This window comes from Cheilinus undulatus, linkage group 2, assembly GCF_018320785.1.
Source record: "Cheilinus undulatus linkage group 2, ASM1832078v1, whole genome shotgun sequence".
Lineage (NCBI taxonomy): Eukaryota > Metazoa > Chordata > Actinopteri > Labriformes > Labridae > Cheilinus > Cheilinus undulatus.
Window position 1 is genome coordinate 42,498,830 of NC_054866.1, and position 23,034 is coordinate 42,521,863.

The 23,034-nt window shown below is 38.3% G+C and overlaps 1 protein-coding gene across 3 annotated transcripts in view; it reads left to right on the top strand.

Moving 5' to 3' along the window:
* Positions 1-23,034, top strand: part of gbe1b (glucan (1,4-alpha-), branching enzyme 1b) — a 149,682-nt gene that overhangs the window by 64,006 nt on the left and 62,642 nt on the right. For all 3 annotated transcript variants that reach the window (XM_041813757.1, XM_041813765.1, XM_041813773.1), the window contains exons 8-12: positions 1,722-1,837; positions 6,767-6,894; positions 7,201-7,299; positions 21,934-22,044; positions 22,136-22,307. In XM_041813757.1, coding sequence (XP_041669691.1) covers positions 1,722-1,837; positions 6,767-6,894; positions 7,201-7,299; positions 21,934-22,044; positions 22,136-22,307 — 626 coding nt within the window. The remainder of the gene's footprint in view (positions 1-1,721; positions 1,838-6,766; positions 6,895-7,200; positions 7,300-21,933; positions 22,045-22,135; positions 22,308-23,034) is intronic.

Here is a 23,034-nt window from a genome sequence, read left to right on the forward strand (position 1 = left end):
AGAATGCTCCTTTTATGCCCAGTCATGTTACAGACCTGTTGGGAATTTTCCTAATAAGTTGCAAAATGCTTCTCCAGCTGTTTTTCACGAGTAACACTTACTTTTCAAGCCTTTTGTTGCCCTGGTCTGTCCCCACTTCTTTGAGATGTGTTACTGCCTTCAAATTTAAAATGCGCTGATAATTTTCATGAAATGGTAAAATGTCTCAAAAATAAAAATATGAGTTTATGAGAGTTGCAAATCATTATATTCTGATTTTAATACAGTTAACACAGCACCCTAACTTTTTTTGAGATTGGGTTTGCAGATAAAAATCAACATTTCTCTTTCATTCCTGACCTTAAATACAAATATTATCAATAATATAAACAGTATTAACACTAGCTATAAAACAGAAACCACATAAAAATATAAGAACATAAGAATGAATCAACAGCAGCAATAGGGACACATTTTTTCTGTAGTGTTTGATTAATTTTTTTTCAGTATGGTTGAAGTCTTAGAGGGTTCAGCATGTGGACCTGTAGTATAGCCAGCTAATCAGAGTAATGCATCATTGTTAATGGTAGTGTATTGATTATCAACTCCATAGTATGATTCAGTGGTGGTTCTTATGAAGCTCTGGAAGCCTGAGGAAACTTTTTATGTGAAAAGCAATGTAAACCATAAAAGAATGTCAGAAATAGAAAGCACATTAGATTATTATGTGCCTATACAGGTACATCAGGAGCCTCATGGCATCTGTTGTTGGATGTGAGCGTACAGAGATGATCTGAGTTGTGATTTCCAGTCCAAGCTCACATTGAGTCACTGTCGTAAATGTGTCATTCGCCTCCCATCCTCTGAGCTCTGCTTCCTCTTTCAAACACCGCAACCTGCGTACGATGTTCCCTTTGGTGCTCACCTCACAGACACAACCAAACCCTGAGTTTTAACCAGCGTTTCCATGGCAACGCAGCGCTGAACAGCAAGAGGTGAGGTGCGTGGAGTACTTTGCCTTGAGTGGCTGTTCAGATCCAGATGACTCTTCCATCGCTCAGTCAGGAACGGGGACGGGGGCCATTTATGGAATCCACCTCCTCCAGCCTCCTCCAACACATCCAGCCAACAGACGCAGCAAGCAGAGCAGCAAAACACAGCCACGAGTTATTCTTTTAAGTCACATACTTTGTTGGTTTCACCGTTTTTTTTCCACTGAGTATTTGCCCTCCTGCTCTAGGACAGAGACGCTCGTCTGATGTTGAAGGTTGGAAGCCAAAGTGAGTAGAAGCCAATGATTTATCTCGTCCTGAGGAGAGGGAGCTATATTCCCCCTGCATGGTGTTTGTTTACCCAAGTGTAGCATGAAATCCTATCAGTTCAAATACTCGGGGAGGGCCCGGCAACACTAAACGCTGCCCACTGCTCGTGAGAGTGTTGTGATGGAAAAAGGGAAACTTTGCGGTGCGCTGTAAGCCACTGAGTCGTCCTGATAACTGGAAACGTGAAAGACAGAATCCCCTCTACGGTGTAGTTAATGAAAACACCGTCCTGTCACTGACACTCCATCTCCAACATAATGGAGCTCTGCTTATCAATATGTGACTGTCCTGTAGCGGTGAAAATTAATCTCTGGTGCCTAAAGTGCATGATGAGATGTGTGAATTATTCACAGCTTCTTGTTTATCTGACCTTGAGTGTGTCTGTGTGTGTGTTTGCATTTGTGTGTGTTTATTTTCTAGCTGGGAAGTGTTGCGGTTCCTTCTGTCAAACCTGCGCTGGTGGATGGAGGAGTACCGCTTTGACGGCTTCAGATTTGATGGCATTACCTCCATGCTGTACCATCACCATGGTATCGGTAAGACCGGTTTGATCTCATTTCACATTTTAAAACCAACATGCAAATTAGCCTCCTCTTCTTGAGCAAGGAATTCAAGTTTAATTGGTTTAGCACCTTCTTCATAGTAATAACTTCTAAAAACAGATGAGCAAAGAACAGAGAGATGAGGAAAAAACACCGAACAAAAATACCTCACCTAATTTCATTCAAATTAAACACTGTCAAGAGCCAGTTTGCAAAAATGGTGTTTTAATCAGCTTTCATAGCATCAGTACAAGCTACAGAGCATATGTGCATAGGGAGAGAGTTCTTAAAGATACAGTCCCTCTTGGTTCTTGGTTAAACATGAGGGGCAACAAGTAAATGCTAGTTAGAAGACCTGAGGGATCTGTATGCTAGGGATGTAGACGTGGAGCATGTCAACAGACACCTGATCGTACAGGGCTTTGAAAACTAAAACAAGGTTTTCATAATGTATTCTGATTTCACTGGAAGCCAACCCAGAGAAAGTAAGATGGCCAGATCAGTGATTTTGAAACATTTCTTGCTTAAGGCACACCTAAGATCAAGCCAAAGTCTCGAGGCATGCCATCCTCATATCCATGCAAAATCTTTATCTCATCTCATATCTTTAGTTGAATTATGACACATGGTTAAAGCACAATATACACCTGGACATGCCTCACTCCAACTAAACAACTAAATTACATTTAAAATGCTTAAATTTATGCTTTTGTAGCCTAGATTTAAGCCATACCAGCTTTAAGCACAGTTGCTGATTGAAGCGATCTGCTATAGCCAATCCAAACTGTTTTGTACCTGTTTAAAGTCATTTTTACACCAAATTCTCCAAAATATGTGCATACTAAATAAAGGCACAGTGAGAAAATACTGAAAATATTGTTGAAAACTTATGTCTGTCTAAGAAGTTGTCTTATTTTTTAATATTTTGATACTTTATGGTATTGTGACTTTTAAAAGTGGTTATCTTAATCATTGATTGAATCCAAAAATACAGGTGCAAATGTATGTAAAAGTGTCTTTGGTTGTTGTATAGCTGTGTTCATTTTATCGACTAAAACTATGACTAAAAATGTTGGTCAAGCTTTTTTTTCCATGACAAAACTAGACTAAGACTAACAATAATAGATCTGTGATGACTAAAACTGACAAAAACTAAGTGTAGTTTTCGTCAAGATGACTAACACTTAACTAAAATGTAATGTAGTTTTTGTCAGACATTCAAAATACGTATTCCTCCACTGTGGGTAAATCTGTCAGAAAACAATGCATCTATAGCTATTCTGCCTCTCAGCTGAAGAGAGCAAGGACCCCAGGTTTGGCAGGGTGCATGGAATACACTTCCATGATTTGGTACCAAATTTAGGCAAGAAAATAAATGCTTGGAATAAAAGTAAAGACTGAAATGTGAGGACTTTTTATGGGCTGAATCTAGACCAAAATGTTTTTAAATGTTTGGGTGACTAAAACTAGATTAAAACTAAAAAAGAACAGACATGACTAAAATGTGACTAAAACTAAAATGCATTTCATTTTTAGACTAGAACTTAGACTAAAATTAAAAATTGCTGCCAAAATTATCAGTTATATAGTCATTATGATCAGGCATGGCTGTACAGATTCCCAACACCAGTTGAGGCTAGTTAAGGTGTGCCTTGCCATGCAACTTGGGAACCACTGGGCTAGATATACAGTGCAGAAGTAATCAGACCGACTTCACTTTTTTCAATTTTCATATGTTGCAGGCTGATGCAGAAGTCGAAAAAAAATCATTTTTATTCTCAGTACTTTACCATTGATACCCCATCATGACAGAGTGAAAACAGAGAGTCCACCAGTGGTAAATTAAATTGATTGAACATGATGTGGAAAGGCACATACCTCTCCAAAGAAGGCCTCACAGCTGACAATGCAGATCAGAGTAAAAACCAACCATGAGGCCAAAGGAACTACCTGAGGAGCTCAGAGACAGGATTATTGTAATTTCATAGACAGATGGCTACTGTGGCTACATGGGATGCACAAGCCAAAGTTTGAAAATAACAAAAAATATAATAATTATTATTTTGTTCTTAAAGCCATCCCAAAAACAAGCTACAGTGTTTTGCAATCAAAATAAGTGAAAATGATTAAAATGAAACAAATAAATAAAACACATAGACAGGCAGATAAAATACAAACAAACATTTCATTTTTTTAAAGAAAAGTAAACAAAGCCAATAGTTTAGATAAAGCAGTCTGATGACAGGGACCTCCACAGCTGTGGGCCCTGGCTGCAAAGGCTTGATCATCTTTTGTGACCAGTCGAGTTTTAGGAACTGCTAGTTGAGCCCTTCTGGAGGATCTCAGACAGTAGTCAGGCTCTTTGGGTGTTGCCAAATCACACATTTAGGATGCAGTCTGGCCACTTATGGCTTAAAAACTGAGCAATAATAATTTAAAATCAATTAAAAATGTTCTGGTAGCCAGTGAGGGAGGTAAGGACAGGTGTAATGGGGTCATCTCTCTTGTTACGTGTTAAAGCCTGGAAGCGATGTTTTGAATTAACTGCAGTCTTTGGAAGTTGGGCATGCTAATGCCAGAATGAAGAGCGTTTTAAAAGTCAAGTCTGAATTTCTGGGGAATCAAGTGCTGTACTAATTTATAACATGGATATTGTAATGAAGATTGGAAGCATTGTTGAAGGAAAAAATATGCTAATGAAATACTTTTAATTTTGTCATGCCTGATGTGTGTTTGATCTGTCTGTTGCCTCGACTGTTTTAGTTTCTAAATTTTGGATTCTCTTCCATTTATTTTTTTCCACAACATTTTTGTAATCAACTGGAAAATGATCAAATTACTTTTTTTAATTTTCTGGTTTGGAAAAAAAATTCTAGTATTATAAAATGGTTTAATAACTGTAATATACCTTTGGTTTGTCCATTAGAAAAAGAAAAATGCCAGTTTGGGTCAAAGGCATGCATATCACCTCACTAAATGCATGTAAATAGCTCTGAGGCACCTGAACACAGTTTGCTTGGCAACAGTCAGTGGAGCTTTTATCTGTACAAGGTTTCTTTTTCTGTCTTTTCTGCAGGCTTGTCAGCTGCAAATATCCCATAAAAACCTTCTAAAGGCCTCTGAATCTACACTGGGCAACTTCAAAAAAGCATTCACACACGAGACACAATTTTAGAGATGCAGCTGTTAGATTTTTGCTGATATCTGATAAACAAATATTTCCACACTCATTTTATCAGATACTGATATCAAAAAACACTTTTTGATAATGTTTCCTTTACAAAACTTTAGAATCAGACATAAAACCTGAAAAACAATGTTTTCTTTCTCAAATTTAGAGTTGATTTGATTGAATCTTATAGATTACATGTACAATATATTTAAAATAGACAGTGAGCTCTAAATGAATATGTGACCCTTTTATTCCAGCAAATACTTCCAAATTAAAAGTACTTCCTTTAGGCGCGCCGGTAGTTGAGTGGTTAAGGCACTGCCATATATGCAGGCGACCCAGGTTCAAATCTGGCCCATGGCACCATTTCCTGCATGTCTCTCCCCGCTCTCCTCCCTGCTTCCGACTCTATCCACTGAACTCCCCTAAGTTCTTGAATCTGCTTTCTTTGACTGGAAGCTGAGCTCATCCCTGTTGCTTGTGCACCTTTTCTTACCACACTTTTCTCTTCCAGTCAACTTTCCATGAATCTGCTTTGATACAGCCTCTGAGAACAGCCTGTCCTTTCAGCAGTGACCGTCCGCGGCTTACCCTCCTTGTGGAGGGTGTCAGTGATTGTCCTCTGGACAAGAATCAAGTCAGCAGTCTTCCTCATGATTGCAGTTGTGTGAACTGAAACAGAGTGAGAGAATGAAGCCTCAGAAAACCTTTGGAAGTTGGACTTTTCCACATTTATCTAATGTTTTGAGATGGTGGGTTTTGATTTTTTTTTTTTTTTTTTTTTGAGCTGTAAGCCATAATCATCAAGATTGACTTTTTTCATTTTGAGTGAGATTAATCTAGAATTTATAAAAGCTAAACCTTTTACATTAAATCACAGGAAAAAATTAGCTTAAATATGATATTCTTGTTTTTTGAGACCTATGGCTGATATGTTGGCTGTAGATATGGACAACCATTTTAATATCAGCCGGCACTAATGTGCCGCTTAATGTTTTAAGCTATTGCCTGTTGATTGTGATATTGTGCTGATAATATCTTTAACAAATTTGGTAATTCAGTGGTAAAAAAAAACTTTGTTTTCAAGATTGACTTTTTTCATTTTGTGTGAGATTAATCTAGAATTTATAAAAGCTAAACCTTTTACATTAAATCACAGGAAAAAATTAGCTTAAATATGATATTCTTGTTTTTTGAGACCTATGGCTGATATGTTGGCTGTAGATATGGACAACCATTTTAATATCAGCCGGCACTAATGTGCCGCTTAATGTTTTAAGCTATTGCCTGTTGATTGTGATATTGTGCTGATAATATCTTTAACAAATTTGGTAATTCAGTGGTAAAAAAAAACTTTGTTTAAAGTAATTGTTGAGCCAAAAATAACCCTAAGAAAAGTTATAACAAAAAATGTCACCCAATACCACTGGAAATTATAATTTGTTGGAACTGTCTGTCTGTAGTATGAGCACTGTCCTACAACCATTAAAGGTCCTACCTTGAGGTTTCATCTCACTGTTCAATGAGCAGTGAGCATGAACAAAAGATGTGGTTTCTTATAGACTGTGCAGAAAAATTAGCCGTAAAAACATTAACTTTTAGTGCTATCAAGAAATAAGACCAAAAAAATGAAATGAAACGTTCTACGCTACCGTTCTCTGCTTTTTCTAAAGTAGCGAAATGAGGTATTTTAAAACTTTGTTTGGAGAATATGATGAGTGCTGTTGACTGTGTGGGTGTTTCCTCCTCAGGCACGGGCTTCTCAGGGGACTACAGTGAGTACTTTGGCCTCCAGGTGGATGAAGACTCTTTGGTTTACCTGATGCTTGCCAATCACATCCTTCATACCCTTTATCCTGGCTGCATCACTGTTGCAGAGGTAAAAACAGGCTTCACCACGTACACCTTGAGCATCCTCTCACTTTGCAATGACACTGCCCATGGCTATTATTAATTAAAAGCACTTATTAGTTAGGCATAGCGTACTTACGTATTCATTGATGCAATTAAGAACTAATGCAAAAAGAAATGGGATGTCACTCTTCTGTAGCCTGTGGATAGGGTTTTTCTTCACTTAATATGGGTGTTGTGGGGTGGTGTTGATGTGATATTGGCCATCTACTGGGATGGAAACCTGTGGACACAAAGTGAAAATGTGATATGAGATGGTGTGACTTCTCTGCAGGATGTGTCAGGGATGCCAGCTATGTGCAGAGGAGTCCAGGAGGGAGGCCTCGGCTTTGATTACAGACTTGCCATGGCCATTCCTGACAAATGGATTCAGGTAAGATCATTGACTTGTTTTTATCTAATGACCCTTGCTGAGCTCTTTTCTTTGTCTCCACGGTCGCCTTAATAACAGACACTGCAGGCCTGAACTCTCAGAAACTTCTTTCTGAGCCACAAATACAGTAGAAAGAAAAGTGAAAGTGTTTGCCTTGAAAACAGGGATGAAAGACAAAAGGAGTGACAGGGCATGTTAGGAAGCATTAAACACTCTTGTGCTACATTACAGCTGAGCCTGTTGCTAAGCTTTTGAGCCTTTTAAGAAGCTTTCAAATGTGAAACTTCTTTAGAAACAGTGACGCAAGGAACCTGCCCCGTATTTTCCTCAAGGAACCTGAATGCTGTTGTGCCCTGATACATTCTGTTAAAATGTAAAGAGAGTTTTTGTCACCTTGAAAGTAGGTAAAACTTGCATAAGGGGAAGGGGACAGACATTAAAAATGAGTTAGTAAGATTAAAGAGTACATTTAAAAGATTGAATACTCCTTCAAAAAGAAAATCTACAGTGGTCTTAGAGTGCTTTTTGTAATTTATATGCATAGTCCTGGGTTAAAGGCCGTCTTCCTTAAGCTGTTGATGTTCAGTTTTTAAGCATCTGCGTTTTTGAGTGCATTGTGCATATTGTATGAAAAAAAATCACAGTAATCTTATGCACTTAGGTGTGTTTAAATGTAAGAAATCCTTCTTAAACTCTTAACAAAAGATAGGAAAATAACTCCAGAACACTCTCTTTAACCATTTATATTCCTTTATTTCATAGTTTGGTCATGCAATCCCTAAAAAGACACTTATTCAGAAGGGAAAACAAATCTGATGAAGGTTTAATGCCTTGTGTCAATGTACGTCTATGTTTTTGTTTTTTTGTTTTTTTGTTTGTTTGTTTGTTTTGCACCATCATGCTAGGAAAAAAAACATAAAAATTTTAATGTGTTTTTCTCATCCTTTCTATTACTACGTGTGTTTTATTTGAAAGAGCACCTCAAATGCATACTATTTTAGTACAGGAATCAGTTTTTCGCATAATAAACTGACACTCGCCTATCAAAGTGAACCAGACTATGTAATTATTCATGCTCTCAGTCCTACATATTGATTGTTTTGTGTGCCCTGAATCATTTGTGATATTAAAAGTAAAATCTGAATAGCACAGATGGCCTAGCAGTTAGGTAGCACCCCATGTACGATGGTGGCCCAGGTTTAAGTCCAGCCTGCAGTTTGATTCCCGTCCTCAGCTCTAAATAAAGGCTTGAAAAAAACAAAATATACTAATATATCTTTAATTCTAAATTTCTTAGTTGTTAAAGTTCATATCTTATATGATGGTCTTCATGACAAGACTGACAAAATTGACACAACACGCTACATTAGGAAATGTGAACATCCACTGGAAGCTGCATGTCTGTTGCTGTATCCCATTTATCTTTTGTGCAGCCTACTTGTGATTGACCACTATTATTCTTAGCAATCAGCTTCAATCAGCATTACTCAATGCTTCCATACCTAAAAGGTGTGTTTGGTAAACAGTAAATCATCATTTGATAGCCATGCAAAGAAGATGGATTGGTTGTTTAAGTTTCAAGGATTCATTTTGCATAATAAAGGAAAAAAGCTGTTCAAAGTGGCACCTTGGTTGATGCTGGATGTGAATTAGGGGTGTAAAGGTACATGAATTTGTACTGTACCGATTTGGTACGGGCCTCTCGGTACGGTACGTGTACCGAACGGATACATGTGGAACGAAGCTCATGCACAGACGGAAAACAAGAGAACAACTCACTGTCACACTGTCCTGGCAACCACAGCAAACAACAGCAACAGCCTGAATATTCTCAAATATAAGTGCCCTGTTTAGGAACACTTTGTTTCCCAGTAAAATACAATAGTGCACAAAGACAACAACAGTAATGCTGACATTATTCAGCAGGTGTGTTGCTTACAGCACGTCGTCCAGCGGACCAATCAAGCATTTGAAAAGGCAGCACTCAAACAAGAATGTCACTTATGTCCTCACTTTGTATTTCTCGTTTCATTTGTGTACTTATCACATCACATGTCTTGTACTGATTTGCATCGGTAAATTATAAAAAAGAATAAGCAGCAGAAGTGGATTAAGCCGATCAGCCCTGGTCTCTACTTGTCATCTTTAGTTATTGTTTTAAATTAAAGCCCCCTGGCAATGTAATTTACGTACTGTAGTTTAATATTAAAGCTTTTAAATGATACCGAAATCCAACTATGAAATAGAACCATATCACATTTCCTAGGTGGATCAGTGACACTGTACTGCTCCTTAGCAAGAGGGGACTTTGATTGTAATGCATGTTAAATTCAGAATAGTGCAGAAGTAAGCCCAAAATCCAATAACATTGACATTTTTATTCAAGAAATTAATAGGATGGCCAAAAACAACTGCAGACAGCTTACTCACAAATGGGCCTCTGACTATGAGGACTAAAAGGATAACAGCAATGTCTACCCTTTACAGTTACACTTTCTTTTTCCATCAGGCAGCAATTAGTATGTTTTTTAGTTAATTTTCCTCTATTCTTCCTAATCATACATGCTGTGTAAATGAGAGGGCCATCTCTTCAAGCAGAAGTTCAAATAAATGAAAGAAGAGACAAAGTTGTTCTTAAAGAAGTAAAAATGAGAGAGGTTTTAATGATATTAAGACGAAGGTCAGCTCGTCACTCATCCAACTGAAATGTCTTTTTTTTTTTTGTTTTCTTAAGTGGATCTTTTGAATCAGGTGGAGTTGCATTTGTATTCTCTTTGATACATTATTCAGGCTGAATGTCTGTCCTTCAGGTTGCTTTATCTGCTGCCAAAGCACCGTTTGTCTTTCTGTTTGAACCCAATGACTCTGATAATCCTTCCTAATCACTCTGACAACTTTTAAAACTTTTTTTCCAGTACAGAGCAGTCAAGTGTTTGAACTCAGCACAGGCACATGTACCATTTATGGGTTTGAGTGTCAATACAAGAACAACAGGAAGGCACAGGAATGGGTACAGCACAGAAAAAACCTGAGAGGTTCATCATTTATCTCTTTAAATGTAAGTTTGAATTAATGAAAGAAGATACATAGTTTTGATTAAAGAAGATGTAAAAATGAGACAAGCTTTACTGACCTCAAGGTCCTTTATTTCAGGACAACCTGGGCTTTGAGAAAATGTCTGCTGCAGTAATGTCACTTGAATTTAAAAAAAAAAAATTGGGACTACAAAGGCAAAAGAATAAACAAAACTGAAATTAAAAGTCAAAGATTCTTGTGCATTATACACAGTAAATATTAATGACTAAGGGTTTTGTTTCGCACTATAACTTGTTCTCCCATCTCTTGGGAACCAAAAAGTGAAAAAAATAATCCATTCCAAATGTTCACATTTTTACAAAAAAAGCCCTTGTGCTTGTGAGAATTTGAGTCATTATTCAAAGTGTTTCCTGTCTGCAGTGACAGAGGGCCACATCACAGCCTCTCTGTGTGTCTTTCTCTCTATTATGAGTCATTCAGGCTCTCTCCTACAGTTTATAGCTGTTTGCGCGGCGTGATGGCGGAACAGCCTGCCATTGGTTGTCACATCCTAGTCACAATGCATTATGGGAAACAAACAGACAATATGGCTGTTAGCATTAGCTGCTAGCTGCAGGAATAATCAAAAATGGATTATAAAATGAATTAAAAGATGTTCAATATCAAAGTTAGAGGTGTGATTTAATCTTTAAAGACACTGAAAAGTCACCTCAAGTGCCAGGCTCTCTAGAAAACATTCTGTTAGAGCTATGAAGGCATGGATAGCGTCATTAGAATGGCACAACAGAGGGCTTTCAGGGGAAAAAAGTAAGTGGCTACGATTTGTGATCCAGAAGTTTACTTTGAACAACATGTCATATACAAGAACACCAGACTCAAGGGTTAATACACATACATATACAACCACTGATTAAAAAGTGTTAATACATTTTAATTGCATCACATCATAGTATCATCTCTTGAAAATAATATTTTTTATGAAGGACCAGAAGGGGTCTCAATAATAAACCGTTTTTCTGTCTTTTATATTTTGTTGTAGGACCCCTAATGAACCACTGCTAGTGATTGCCCTTTCATAAATAAAAGTCATCTGTAAAGTCCATGGATCTTTCAATTCCATTTTGATCACTACATTTGAATTTAAACTTGGACAAAAACATAAAGAAAAAAATGAGCATGATGATGATGTTTGCAACATTTCTTTTAACAATTCAACATCAGTCTGATCCGATAGTCATTTTTGAGAATGACAAAACTTGAATATCAAGAGGGAAAAAACCTGAAATATTCAATACCCTTACAAAAACTCTGTCACTAATCAACATCATCATCCAGCAATGTTTAAGCGTCCAGCACTGCTTCAGCCTGAATGGGAAACTCTGGCATCAAATATTCTCTGTCCTTCCACAACAAGTGTTGAAGCACCCTTTAGCTCGCCACTTCAGTCCAAACTGACACCATGAGAGTACTTAATGGTCCACAATGGGAAAACATTGTTAGTAACTGGCAGCCATTAGGTTTGAAAGTCTATCTCTGTATGATGGCATGCAGAATAGCAAAACGAATGTGCATGCCACAATTCTCAATACAGGATCCACAGCTGAACATGTGGATCGGGATATTTTTAGTTTTGTCTAGAACTAGCTGTCCTACATTTCATCTTGCTCTGAATTGACTCTGTTTGTGGGTGTGATGAGGCAGATCACTTTCATATTTTCTGGAGATGCCCAAAGATACAACTATTGTGGAAAAATATCTTGACGAATGTGCAACAAATTCTTTGCCAGCTGTTCCCTTTGACTTTCACATTACTTTATTTGGGTACTCTACCTGAAGACATTAAAGGAAGACACATCGCTCTAAATGGTTACAGATGGATCCTCCCACAACAGAAAACTGGGTTGAAATTATCAAAGAAATTCAAGAGATGGAAAGATTGACTTATATTTTTACCCCTTCAAGACAAGTTTACACTGGTCTCAGAGGTCCCTGAAACATACCCAAATATTGGATTTTTGCACATCTCTAAACCCCTCTGATTCAGCCCTGCTCAGATCGAGCTGTTTCTGTGTCTGTGGCTTTAAATGTTAATGAGCTGTCTGACTCCGCCCCTCTAAGGAAATGATGTGGCTAAATTCTGACGAACATGTCTTATACATTTATTCATGGCAAAAAAGTATGCAGAGAAATAAAACCTTCTCCAATGACACAGACCTAAAAATAAAAACAGGAACACAAGAGTATATAAAAGAGTCAAATACTAAAAATTTTGACTGAATAAGTAAGACCTCTGGTGGTCTGTCTTAAACAGTCTCAACTCATTAAAATGCCATGTACCTCTCTTTAACCGTACGCTCTGATTACTTTACAAATTCTAAAATAATTTGTAAAATTCCTATGTAACTCATATTGTAACCTGTGATTTTTTTTAATGGCTGGCAATGTTTCTTATATTTCATTGTTTATGTTGTGTCTTGTTAAAAACATAATAAAATATTGAAGTATAAAATGAAATCCATAACAGTTTTTTTTTTAAAGTCAAATTAAGACAAACAGGCTTGATCTTTCAAAAATGACATTACATGTCAGTAGTCAGATTTTCTCCACTTTTTAATTTTTTTGTCAGGTGGGCTTCAAAAACAACTTTAAAGCAGGTTTAAAATCTTTGTTTCTTTTCATTTCTCTCACTTTCTCTGATCTTCAGCTCATCTTGTTAACATTTAATCTGAGCGAAAAGTGTGATAGACAACCCTGTGTCAGTCAGAGGATTTTTATTTCCTCTCAGAACTAATATTACTTTAGTCAGAGTTTCTTGTAGATCCTTGAAATGTGCCAGCATTTGAAAGGCCTTAAAAGACTTTAAAAGTCTGTTGTTGTTTTTTTAAACCAGTGAGAGGTCTTAAATTTCAGCTGGCACTTTGACTAAGACTTGTTCTTTTTTATAATTGAAATTTTAATTGCCTTTATCATGGTAAACACATAGAAAAAACAAACATAAAATAAATCTATAAATACAAACAGAACAGGCAGAAAACCTAACAGACATTGATAAGAATACAGTACATTTGGTACAATAATGCAGAAGCATTGTTGATGCAAGACCTGCACAATTACACTAATGTGCATGTTCAGTTCATCACCATCTTCACTAGATTAGACTCTTCCTACCAAAATATGACTGCTAAAATCATCCCATTTAGATACTAAGACTTGCTCTTATCCAAGTTTTGTTTTCCAGCCTACCTGCAATGGGTTTAATCATCTTCCTCCACAGATTGCTGTATAAATATTCTCCTTAAGTTAGGGTTTTCAGTGTTGGATGTTCTGAATTTCTTGGAGGAGGACCCCAAGCCCCCCGTATCAGTTCTTCCCTGATAATAATAATTTAAAAAAGCGTTTTCCTTTAGCAATTAAACTGTTTACAATCAACTCAGCACATCTGCTCAGCACCAGAAATATGTTGTGATAAATATTAATAGACTGTGTTTTGACAGAATAGAGACATCACATCTGCCAGAAATCATCACATTTGTATGTTAATGACCGAGAGAGGTTTTTTCACCTTATACCATTTAACATCTGGTAAACGGTTTATTAAATCAGAAAAATTTCAGCATATGAAGACATCTCATGCCTCTCAGTTTACTGTGCAAAAAGTGGTTTTATTTTTCTCTGGTCAGATCTTAAAAAGTCTTAAGTTTGATTTTTAAAAGTGTGTAGGAGCCCATGTTCAATTCTTTCATTTATAGTCTCGCTTCAGTTGAAAATAAAATTGTTGAACCTTGTTTTTCCTCTTGTTGACACCTTCCAGACCTTGGATCAGTACTTACCTTCCTAATGAGCGTCTTAGTTTTTGTGAAGTGAATAAAATGTCTGATTATTCAGCTTCAGTATGTGGCTTTGATTGTTTTTAAACCTGCAAATATTGCTTCAGAGAGTACATTTGTAGGAAAGCAGACAAAAGCAGCAGGTTATCTCTGGGGATGTGTCAGTCTGTTTGGCTTGGCTGCTGGATGAATGTGGATTGTTTCCCACTCCGTCCAGTCAGTGCATGTGTCTGCGTGTTTGTATTTGAAACAAGGAGAGGCCTTCCCTTGTTTGATATTTGAGGAAAAACGCCGTTTGCGGAATACCTAAAGAGGTTATCTGTTGTAAGATTCATGAAACGCTGCTTCTTTTCATCTACTGGCCCACACCAAAAGTTCTATTTACTCATATTTTGGTGCAAAAGCAAACCAGAGTGTGTGACCTCGCGCCCCATGCGTCCCTGTGCTCGACAGTTTCTTGTGTTTCTCGATGGGGGAAGTCTATGCATCGTTAATCAAGTCTGTCTCTCACAGCGGTGGGTTTAACTCAGCGGTGAGGATGGAGGGAGGAGAGGAAAGGGGCAGAGAGATGGGGGGGCAGGGGAGAGGGAGATAGTCCCAGACTTGACCTTCCTCACTGATGCTTGCAATAGCTGTGCGGCAGGCAGCGCTGCACCGCTGAGACGCAGCCTCCTCGGTAAGCAGAGTTTTCACAGGATTATCCTCGGGACGCCTCTGGAGACGGTGTTGCTGCTTTTACTTTTCAAACAATATTGCTTGCGATGCAATATTCGTTTAGATACTGGTACTGGTTGCATTTTTTTCAATTAAATTTGTTGCCTCCCCGAGGGGTCTTGATGCTGTGTGAATGGTAAAGCTTGGGGGGAGAGCAAGTGAGCAGCAGGATTCTTGTATTTCTGTGCAGGGAAGCATTCATATGAACACGCCGTGGTGTAGTCAGTGAAGTGCACTCAGGGCTAGCCTCGCCTCCTCTCACAGAGTGTCAATTAGGGAGGGATTTGAATGGACTGAAGTGGAGCCTCCAGTGAGGTGTGTGCTGCTGAGAAGGAGACGTGGAGCTGGGATGGCAGACAGACAGACAAAGAGAGACAGACAGAGAGAGAGAGAGGCAGGCTGGGAGAACAGAAGGAAGGAGAGACAAAGAGATGGAGCAGCGGGGCTGTGAGCTTATTTATAGATTCACATGTGTGCACCAATGAGTCTCTCCAGCGAGGCCTCACGCTGCGTTTCGTCCTCAGCATGACTGATTGATATGACTCATTTACTGGCTGCAGAAGGCTGTGAGGACCAACAGGCTGTGAAAAATTAAGATATCCTAATGAGAGGACCAGATAAGACGCACGGCACAAGTTTGGATGATTCGATCTGATTATAACCATAAAATGCTGTCACTCCTAATGGATAATGTTACAAAAGCCCTCTCATTTAACAAGCCCCCTTCCCTCCAGCTACAATAGATTGAGATGTAATTGAAACAATTAGAGGCGGAGGAGGTAGAGGGCTTGCTGGTCGCAGCTTGGATAAGAGAAGGCGATGGAGAGAATTCTCTGGCATCCCTCTGCTTCTCTTAGCTCCCTAACTCGAATGACCTCTGTGTCAATTGTCCCGATTTTTTTGTTTCTGTTCCTCCATTTATTTTAATTGAATGAAAATATCAGTAGGCACAGCTCTCTCCTCATTAGTTTCAGGGGGAAAATCAATTTCTGGGCCACATACTTTGCTCTGTCCATCATCCTGGAAACACTTTCAATTAACATGACTAAATAAAATCCAGGCTAAAGGAGAGCTGCGATGGATTCCAGCTTGCTTATGTCAACATGTGAGCATCTTCACCCCCAGCCTTTAAAACTCTTTGACCCCATGCACCCATGGTGTCACATCCTCTCGCCTCCTATAATGGCAGCGTAACAACTTCATCCTGCTTTACTTTATTTGCTTATTGCACTGTGAGTTCTCCCTGGTACAGCGCTAACAGGAAGAGCAGGATTTAGACAGTGCAGGTTTCTTCAGAAAAGCTTGCGAAAAGCAAACTGTGAGGTGAGCTGAGGAGCGCCGTTGAGTTGAGAAAGGCCTCCGGCAGAGACATGTGCGTGGGCTGAAAGTTCATTAATTTCCCAAACTGTGAAAAAGTGAAGCTAGGAAGGTATTAGCTTGATCTGGAGGCCGAAGTGTTGCACACCTTCATCTCTGCGGGCGACACTGAGAGTGTGAAGAGAGGATGTCCCCATAGCAACATCAAACAGCTGTGTTTGCAGAAGCAGCAGAGGAAGGATGCTCCGGCAGCCAAGGCCGCCCATAAGGGGGGATGAAGGGGAGAGGTTTCTGGGGCCCAGCCAAATGGGGGGCACATGGAGGTTAGCAAAATCATGGTCCATTGTAAATTTAATCTGTGATAACCATAATATGCACTTAACCTGAAGAATCAGCCCTTCCACCAGGGCAACAAAAAGAATTTTATTTATTTATTCCGTAGAACAATACAACTTTTCTCAAAATATAAAGCCATTTTTATAAAAAAGTGACATTTTTATTTGTAATGTTAACAATGGTGATGGGCACACACAACTAAAACATTAGGAAAGTTATGTCAAAGTTATTAGAGCTAAACCATGATGTGCACAAAAGCCAGGATGCCAGAAAATAAAGTAGAAGGAACTGAAATAACTTTAAGGGAAAAATACTTTAATATTTGCAGAATTAAAGTGAGAAATGACTACAATGGGTTAAAAGTAGAAAGAATTGGCAGGAGAAAGTGGTGAAAATTGAAGAGTGAAGAGTGGTAGAAATGGTTAATTGTGGCAATAAATGGCTTAAGCCACTGAATGGCAAAAATTATCTAAACATGCAAAAAAATGGGAGGTAAAATGTTGAAAAAAAGTTAAAAAGGGGCAAAACTGGATTTAAAGAAGCAAAAATGGTTTTAAAGTGGTAAAACATTGGCTATAAGTGGCAAAACAGACTGTGAAAACAGTGAAAAGCAAGCTAAAAGTGGCAAAAATGGGTTTAAAGTGGCAACAATGGGAAAAAACAGTTAACAGTGGCAAAATAGGTTTAAAAAGGTTAACATTTGTGAAATGATGTGGTGAAAAGGGTTTAAAGAGTGGCAACAATTGGTCAAAAGTAGCAAAAATAAGTTCAAAGAGCTAAACAGGAATAAAGCAGCAAATATGGGGGAAAGGAGACAATACTTGGCGGTGAAAAATTGTGAAAAGTGGTTGAAGAGTAGCAAAAATGGGTTTGAGGGGAGAAAAAAATTAGCTATAAGAGGCAGAAATGGGTTGTAAAAATGGTGAAAAGCGTTTAAGAAAATGGTAAAAATGGTTTTAAAATGACAATAATTTTGAGGAAATAAGTGGCGAAAAGTAGTTAAAAAGTGGCAAAAACTATATAAATGTGGCAAAGGTTGAAAAAGCAAAAAACAGATCCAAGCAGTTAAAAAGTGGTAAGAATGGGTTCAAAGTGAACAAAATGAGTTTAAAGTGGCAGTAAAATTACTACAGGTGGCAGAAATGGGCAGTGTAAATGGCAAAATAAGGGTTGAAAAACGTGTCAAAAATGGTTTAAAAGTGGCCTAAAGGTGTAAAAATGTTTGTTATGGAAACAAATGTAGCAAAATGGGCAGAACTAGTGATTTAAAAGGGTTAAAGTTGAAGGATAAAATAATTTGATCATCAGACCCCAGTAATGGCTTGACACCCCTTTAGCTCCAAATTGAAATAACTGTTAGCCAGAATGCTAGCACCAATGCTGCTGATTCAACACACATGCATTGATTTGATCAACAGATCAGAACTGTCTGCTCTCTGGGTTTGTCAGGGGCACGGACAATTCTGTGGGCAGGCCTGCCAGCATCCACCAAGTGTAGAAGAAGAGCTTCACCCTGAACACATCTCTGCGTCTGACTCCTCAAATGGAGGAGAGGCTCTCGAATCAGTCTCGGCGTGTCAGTGGCAGCAAAGTGACCTCATCCTGCACCGCTCGATTTTTTTTTTTTTTTCTTAAATTTTATTTCTGGCTCTGCCTAATTAATCTGGGCACTCTGGTTGGCTCCTGACAGCCGGCTTGTAAAGTAAGATTTGTGCACTGCTCATTATCATTGATGAAGTGGAGTGTCAGCGGTGCCAGGAAGCTCGGCTGGTTGGGGCTGATGTGGGTGAGCTGGCGGTGGGGAAGTCGTCAACCCAGTCGCTCCTGTCTGCGCTTCGACAGTCCCACTCCCAGATTAATTGCTCCCAGACCACTTTTGCGGTTGAATTGAATTGTAATGATTCATAAGGAAGTGTAAAGTGTCTGATTGTACGTGGATGTGGAGGCGGCCGGGATGATCTCCGGGGTATTTCCTGCACATTCAGTTGTTTAGCTTTTAGATTGGAGCTGCTGAAGAAGAAAAGGAGACAGCATTTAGAGGATTTATTTATTTTCAGCTGGTGTTGCATTTTAGCTGCAGGAGAGAAATTCAGTTTTAAAGTCTGGATTACTTTTCAGACTCTCCATAGTTTAACTACTGTATTGTATTATTGTCCAGTATGCATTTTACCCTTTCTACCCATACAGGATACTCTCTTTATCCCTGCTATTATGATGCATCTGCTTTAATTATGGGGATGCTTCATGTTTTAATTATTTATAATGCTAATATTTTCACATGTTTATTGGTAAGTTTTCTTTAATCATCACATTTTCTCCCTGATGTTTTTCAATCAATTTTCCAACCTTCGCTCATAATCCCATGGAGGTCTTCAAAGGGCTTGTATTGACCTTTCTGTCATAATATTCATAAACAATATACAGCCAAAAGCCAACTGCTTTGTAAAATGTGTTCAAGGTACATTTTCAAGGTAGAAAAACTCATAGAAAGTTCAATTTGTATTTTTTCCATGTGTTTTAAATCGTGTTCTTATCTTTTTTTAAATATATGACCATTGTTATTTTGCATAAGCCCTATTAGACCCCCTTAACTCCTCAGGTCTTCTTTGTTGTGGGCTGTTTATTTTTCTTATGTGCCTTTTTTGTGGAACTAAACAATCAGGATGGAGTTGGTGTGTAAAACAACCAAAATTCAAGGAAAATAAATGCAACAAGGAAGCATAATATTATCTTGATAATATGGGTATCAGCAGATATTAGCTTAAAGTAGTTAATCATCAGTATTAGCAGATATGAACATTTGTGTTAGTATTTACTTTTGGTATACTGTCTATAAATATTAACCTAAATTGCCTGTAAATGCTGGCTAACACTGGCTGTAAATATTTGCTTACATCAGCTTGAAAAATCTACAATAGCTGAAGGTCTGTACATATGCTGTAGATATAAGCCAATATCACTGTAATTATGGAGCTATACTGGCTGTTAATATCTGTATGAAGTGTTAACACTGGCCTTCATTGGCTGTAAAAATCGATCTATATTGTTGGTAAATTTCTGTATTGACTGTAAATGTTCAGGCTGTATATTGACTGCAAAACATGGTCTTTATTACCTGTAAATATTTGCCTGTATTAGCTGTGAGTATCGGCATATATAGGCTATTTACAAGCCTATATCAGCTGTAGGTATCTGTCTATATTGGCTAAAAATATCTATCTAAATTGCCCTCTACTAGCTGTAAAAGTGGCCTATTTTGGCTGCAAATATTGTCCTCTATTGACTTTAAATTGGCTTATAGAGGCAGTGAATATTGGCCTGTATCAGCTTTTACATTGGCCTGTACTAGCTATGAATATCAGCCTTTTACTGGTTTTTAATATTGGCCTATAATGCCTGTAAATATTGGCCTGTATTATCTGTAAATATTGCTCTACTTCAGCTGTTAATAATAGCCTTTTCTAGCTGTAAACATTGGCCCGTATTGGCTTTAAATATTGGCCCCTATTGGCTATAAATGTTTGCCTTTATTAGCTGTAAATATTGGCCTATGTTGGCTCTAAATATTGGCCTGTATCGTCTGTAAATATTGCTCGATATCAGCTGTAAATAATAGCCTATACTAGCTGTAAACATTGGCTGGTATTGGCTGTAAATATTGGGCCACATTGGCCTGTATTTGCAGCCGATATAAGCCAAAATTTTCAGCATGGCACTTACTTCTAAGCTATGTAACAATAATGGCGAAGAATTAAGTAGACCTAGGTATGAAAGGGAACACAGAGATGGTGTATGCAGTTATGTTGTATTTGACAAGTTCTGAGAGGCTGGTATGAAAATGCCAGGGTCAAATTTTGTTCCCAGTCCAACACGGCTCATTGTGGAAAAAATATACAAACTCACAAGTAAATAAATACATATTTGGAAGACATAACTGTTATGGAGTTCATCATGGCTCGGCAGTGAGATAAGAGACTGGAGAGACATGAATAAGAATCCATAATATACAGGATTTAGACTATGATTGTATGATCGAAATGTTAATTGCCTATATTTAAGCATACACAAACTTTGTGCATTCATCAGGAAGAACTTCCTGTATCACTAAAATAAAAGATAATTTAAATCCACTTATTTCCAGTATCTTTGGCCCTTCTATGTTACATTTGAACTAACACATAGCTGGTGCAAACCGGTCTAGGCAGCTGTGATGGCTAAAAACACTATTTTAAAGCCAGCTTGTTGATGTGTTAATTGAATGTGATTCTATTGGGCAGAAGTATATCATTATCATAGTGGAATTTCAGCATTTTTTGATGTCATACTAAAACAAAAGAATGGTTTACCTGGCTTCTCCTTAGGATCAGAAACAGCCCTCAAAGCTCAGAGGAAGTACTCAGTATTTTATGCAGATGAACAGTCCTTTGCTGAGGTTTTTCTGGTGCTGTTGGCAATGACTTATACGGCCACACAAGGCTGAGGTGAGAAGGAGTGAATGTTAACAGGTGGTGATATATAGAGCGGGATCGCCTCTATTTAGGTGGACCAGCCAGTTCATCTCAGACGTATTGATCGGCACAATTTACTCTCTTTACTCTGAGGATTATGGGTCTGTAGAGTAATATAAAGGTTTCCTGACATGTCAATCAGCTGTCACAGCCAATTCCAGCGAGCAGACTGCAGCCTGTCACTGAGATGAGCTCGCCAACTCCCCCACCAATCAGACGGCCGCATGTCCATCACCAAGGGTTCTTAGAGGGCATAAAGTCTTTATTTCCCCACATTGGATGATATTGATATGCTGTGGCTTTCTAGCTTCTCTGGTTTATGAAATCCTTTCTGTGTCTGTAAAGTAATCTTTACTCTTATCTTCCACTCTTGTTTGCTTGTGTAACTCTTTCAGTGATTAGGATCACTTTCAGCAACCATATAGCAGTACTGTGTGGGCAGATGTGCTCTAGACGTGTGTTTCTGTGGCTCCCTGTTTGGATTTGACCTCTCAAAATGACTCCTTTGGCAGGAAGTGTGCATGTAGGCAGGCCAGTGGCAGGGCATTGATTCCACGCTTGGATTTATTGTGGAATCCCTCAGTTTGGATGAGGGGCTCTGACCTTGCCCATCTCAGGTGGGGAGAGCTGATGCCGTACTACCCATGGGCTGTAGTGAAGTTATTAAAAAGTCCATTACCGCCATTCAAAGGTAGACATAACTCACAGTGCGGATATAGAGATGTCAAAACAGAGATTGATCTGAGAAAGAAGTGTAACCCAGAGAAAACTTGGAAAGGTAGAAAGACTGCCAGAGCTGAAATAGTGAGCTTTAGACATCAGTCAGAGCCGGCTGGATCTCTCAGCTACACATCTATCAAACCCTTTTTCAATAAGCCCTCTCTGTCAATGTGTAGATCCTGAAGGAGTTAAAGGATGAGGAGTGGGACATGGGCAATATCGTCCACACGCTGACCAACAGGCGCTATGGAGAGAATTGCATAGCCTACGCAGAGAGTCACGATCAGGTGTGTTAACTGTGACAAAATTTAAGTTCACTGCAAAAACAGCATCTCTTTTAACTTCCTGTGAATGATAACATTAAACGTGCCTCTCCAGGCTCTGGTCGGAGATAAGACTCTGGCATTCTGGTTGATGGACAAGGAGATGTACACCAACATGAGCTCCTTGATTGCCATGACGCCCATCATCGACCGTGGCATTCAGCTGCACAAGATGATCCGCCTGATCACGCACGGATTGGGTGGAGAAGGCTACCTCAACTTCATAGGTGAGTAAATCTAAAGTGACCTGTTGACTGTAATGTGTTTTATGAATGAGCCGTAAACAAACATAACAGAAAATATGTGGTTAGGAGTCAAAAATGTTTATGATATTTTATATTACATAATTTAGCCAATTTAAGGGTATTATTTACAACAATTCCATAAACATTTATATCTTATTTTAAGGCACAAAATGTAGTTTTCCCACTGAATTCATTTTTGCACTGTCTAAAATATCAACTAAGGTTATATATATTTTTTTAGATGAGTGCTTGCATTTCCTCCTAATTCCCCAGCTGTTGTCCTTCAGAGAAATTGTTCATCTTTATAGTTACAGTGCACTCAGAAAGAATTCAGACCCCTGTCACTCTTTTTAATGTTCTTATGTTGCAGGGTGATAGTAAAATTATTTAAATTAATTTTTTTCTCTTTAGCGTACACTCAGTATCTCATAATTATAAGTGGAAACAGAAAGAAAGAAAGAAATTCTGCGAATTCATGAAAAATTTAAAAACAGAAATATAACACTGGCATTAGTTTTCAGACTTTTTGCAGTAACACTTGAAGTTTAGCTCATGTATCTCCCCAACCTCTTGATTTTTTCTGTGATGTTTCTACACCTTCTAAAGTCCAGCTGTGTCAAATTGAATTGATTAGACATGATTTGAAGGTACACAGCTCTCTATAAAAGGCCTCACAGCTGACAGCTTACCCTAACCCCAATCTTTAGAG